General features: G+C 37.7%; 1 protein-coding gene across 1 annotated transcript in view; it reads left to right on the top strand.

Annotated features, from left to right (window-relative positions):
• The first annotated feature begins 3426 nt into the window (after nt 1–3426).
• Nucleotides 3427–3643, top strand: part of LOC113355136 — a 3018-nt gene continuing 2801 nt past the window's right edge. Inside the window, exon 1 of the mRNA XM_026597922.1 lies at nt 3427–3437. Within this exon, the coding sequence (XP_026453707.1) occupies nt 3427–3437 (11 nt within the window). The remainder of the gene's footprint in view (nt 3438–3643) is intronic.

A 3643-nucleotide genomic window follows, 5' to 3' on the forward strand; every position in this document is an offset into this window, starting at 1 on the left:
ACACAAAATGAGCCCCTATCACAGCTGCCGGAGATAGATTTCACTTTACCATTCATCAATGGAGCTGGCGTTGAAGAGCGAGTAGAAGTTCCAAGGCAACCTTGTCTGTATAAATTTTCTGCGATGGGTTTGACATTGGTAAGTTCATTTACATTTGTTTTCATTTTCATTTTAAGTTTCTTGAATACTCCACTAAACCTACCTATTTTATGCTTGTAGGATCAGTGCTTCAGTTATATGTCACAACAATATGAATTCTACAATGGAGCTCATCAAGTAGTACCGAGGGAGTCAAGGCGCATTTATGCCTCAAGTTCATGTTCCTCATCTGGCAGATCTTCTTCTTCAATACCATATGTCTATTCCTCACAACCAATCAATCAAGAAGATCTCACATTGGGTGGTTCATTTAATCAATGGCCTTCAACTCAAGGATGCTACCTTCCTAGTGTGACGATGGAACAACTACATCACACAATCAACAACAACCTCATCAAAGCAATGAATTTACCGATGCGTCGTTAGATACCTAACCTAACATTAATTATGATACTCAATACACCCAATCAACCCGTCGCTACTTTGAGTGAATGAAAGTACTTGTAATGTTTTATGAAAACATATGGATTGTTATTTCTTTTTTATGGAGTGTTTATGAAAACATATGGATTGCTATTTCTTTTTATAGAGTGTTTATGAAAACATATGGATTGTTATTTCTTTTTTTATGGAGTGTTTTAAGTACTATTTTTCTCTTTATTACGGAGTGTTATATGAAGCGCTTTTTTTTAATGGACTGTCTTAATTTTGTTATATTAGGTACATTATGCAAGGAGCTTTGAGAAAATTTTTGTTTGGTCTTACAGATGATGAAGATGATACTGAACAGAATGTTATAGCAGTGGCTACGCTTTTGGATTCACAAAGGAGGCAAGGGCTACATCAACCCATCCCAAATGAAGTCAAGGAACGTCAGAAGGTGCACAAAAACCGTGTAGATGCCGATGCAAGGATGATGCATCAATACTTCAACTTCAGGTGTACATATGGGCCAAAGAAGTTCAAAGGTCGGTTTGCTTTGCCTCGTCCCCTTTTTCTGAGAATTTTAGAGCAAGTTTGTGATTATGACCATGATTTTCGTCAAAAAACCGATGCTTGCGGTATTCCTGTCCATTCTCCATATATGAAAATGGTTGCCGTCATGAAACATTTTTCCAAAGGAATTGTACCAGATTCTCTAGATGATTACACACAAATGGCAGCATGCACTATCTACTTTTATGCTAAGAAGTTTATGGATGCAATTATTTGGATCTATACATGCGTCAGCCTACCGCTCAAGATACTGAGAGGATTTTGGCGGAGAATGAAGCTCGTGGGTTTCCTGGGATGCTTGGTAGTGTGGATTGTTTTCATTAGGCATGGAGAGCATGTCCTATGGATCAGGAAGGATCCCACGTGGGTTATAAGTCAATTCCCACGGTTGTTCTGCAGGCGGTAGCTTCATATGATAGATGGATATGGCATTCCTATTTTGGGTTGGGTGGGCAGAATAATGATTGTAATGTCTTGCGTGCTACGGGTTTGTTCGATAGAGAACTTAATGGTGTAGAACCTACTTGTCATTATCAAATCAATGGAAGAAACTACAATACGGGGTACTATGTACGAGATGGAGCATATCCTATGTATGGTTGTCTTGTGCAAGCACACAAACCCGCCTCAAACAACGCGAAAAGTCTTTTCAATCAATATCAAGAAGCAAAAAGGAAAGACATTGAACGTGCATTTGGTGGTCTAAAGGGTAAGTTTGGTATTATATTGAAACCATGTTGTTATTATAAAAAATTGGACATGAAGTCAATTATGATGGGGTGCTTGATAATGCACAATATGTGTGTTGAGATGGAATATCGCAATGAGGTTTGGAGGATGATCTCGGGACAAGAACCTCAACCGCCAATTCAAGGAAATATAAGGCTACCTCCTCAAGTATTGTACAACCCGGCGCGTTGGGCGGAACTTCGCGAAGAACTCACTACACACATTTGGCTACGACATGGACATGGTTTGGGAGATGGAGATATTCTGAACCTAGTGATGGATTATGCCTTACCGGAAGTTCATGAGGGTACAACCGACGTGGACACCGATGAAGACCAATATGACCCTCAAGGAGATGGAGCATTTTATGAGAATGGAGAGTAAATTTCATACTCCATTTTTCAATCAAGCACGTTTTCATTAAGTAGACAATTTAATTAGTTCTTGTGAACTCCGTAATACTTCTTCATGCACGTTTACAATTACATTACATATTTAACTAGAACTTCATAAATACTTCTTCGTGCACGTTTACAATTACATTACATATTTAACTAGAACTTCATAATACTTCTTCATGCATACACTTCATTCAAATCAACTTCGAGCTCCACGAAATATCTCCAAAGCGGTGATATGAATGAATGGCATTCCATGATCCGTTTGGTATAAATTCAAAGCATCTTCACGATTACTATTTGACGCCGTTAATGAAATGTGAAAAAGCTTGCAAAACGCTTGATGCTTGCTAACCAAGATTGTAGTTGTTTTTGGCATCTTCCATTATCATTTCCATTGATTATCACAAATTCTTGAACAACTTGTTCCTAAAATGTGCTGCTTGTTTGAGACTTGTCGAAAGGATTTGTGTTGTTAATTTTGCGAAAAATTCTCACCAAACCATTGTCTTCGGCAATTGAGAATGCAACCATGCTTGAATTTTGAATTAAAAATTTAGGAGTACAAGAAGAGAGTGAAACTTCACAATTTTGGGGTGGGGATTTTGAGTTCATGTGTTGAGTTTATATAGAGAAGAAATGTTATGAGTTTGGGCTGGAAAATGTAGCCGTTACGCAAGCGCTGAACCAAACAGCGTCCAGCGTTAAACCATCCAGCGTTGTGCCCTATCAGCCGTTAGATAAAAAACTAGTTGTTATTCTCAACGGATAGAAAATGAGCGTTGTACCATTCCGCTACAGACACTAGACAGTTCTGCGCTGGACGCTGGACCATTCAACGCTTTTCTTCTCAGCCATCAGATCAAGATGACCGTTGTATTTTCAACGACTCAGATTTAATGCCCGTTTGAAACCTCAACAGCTATATTTTCAGGCTTCCCTATAAATAGAGAACTACTTCTCATTCATTCTTCACACCAAAATCAATTGATTCTCTTCTTCATTGATTTTTTTTCTTCTTCTTCTCTTCTTCTTCTTCTTCTTCTTTTACAATTTTGTTCATACAAAATATGACACACTTTAAAACAAAAGAGGATGATGCACTAATTCTCTCTTGGATTATAGCAAGTAACGATTTGATTAGAGGAAAAGATCAAAAAGGTTCACAACTTTGGAAGAGAATTATGCAAGAGTATGTTAAAAGATGGCCGCAAGGTAAGGATAGGGGAAAAAAGGCATTGCAATCAAGGTGTAACACGTTGAGGCGAAGTGAGGAAATATATTTCATTCATAAGACCTTACTTCTGCAATAAACCTTCGGGATTTAATGAACAAGATTATTTAAGTACCGTAAAAAAAAGTTGATGTTTTTTTTTCTTCCAAATATATTTCATTCATAAGACACTAACACATTTTTTCCA

This window comes from Papaver somniferum, chromosome 1 (assembly GCF_003573695.1).
Source record: "Papaver somniferum cultivar HN1 chromosome 1, ASM357369v1, whole genome shotgun sequence".
NCBI classification, from domain to species: Eukaryota; Viridiplantae; Streptophyta; class Magnoliopsida; order Ranunculales; family Papaveraceae; genus Papaver; species Papaver somniferum.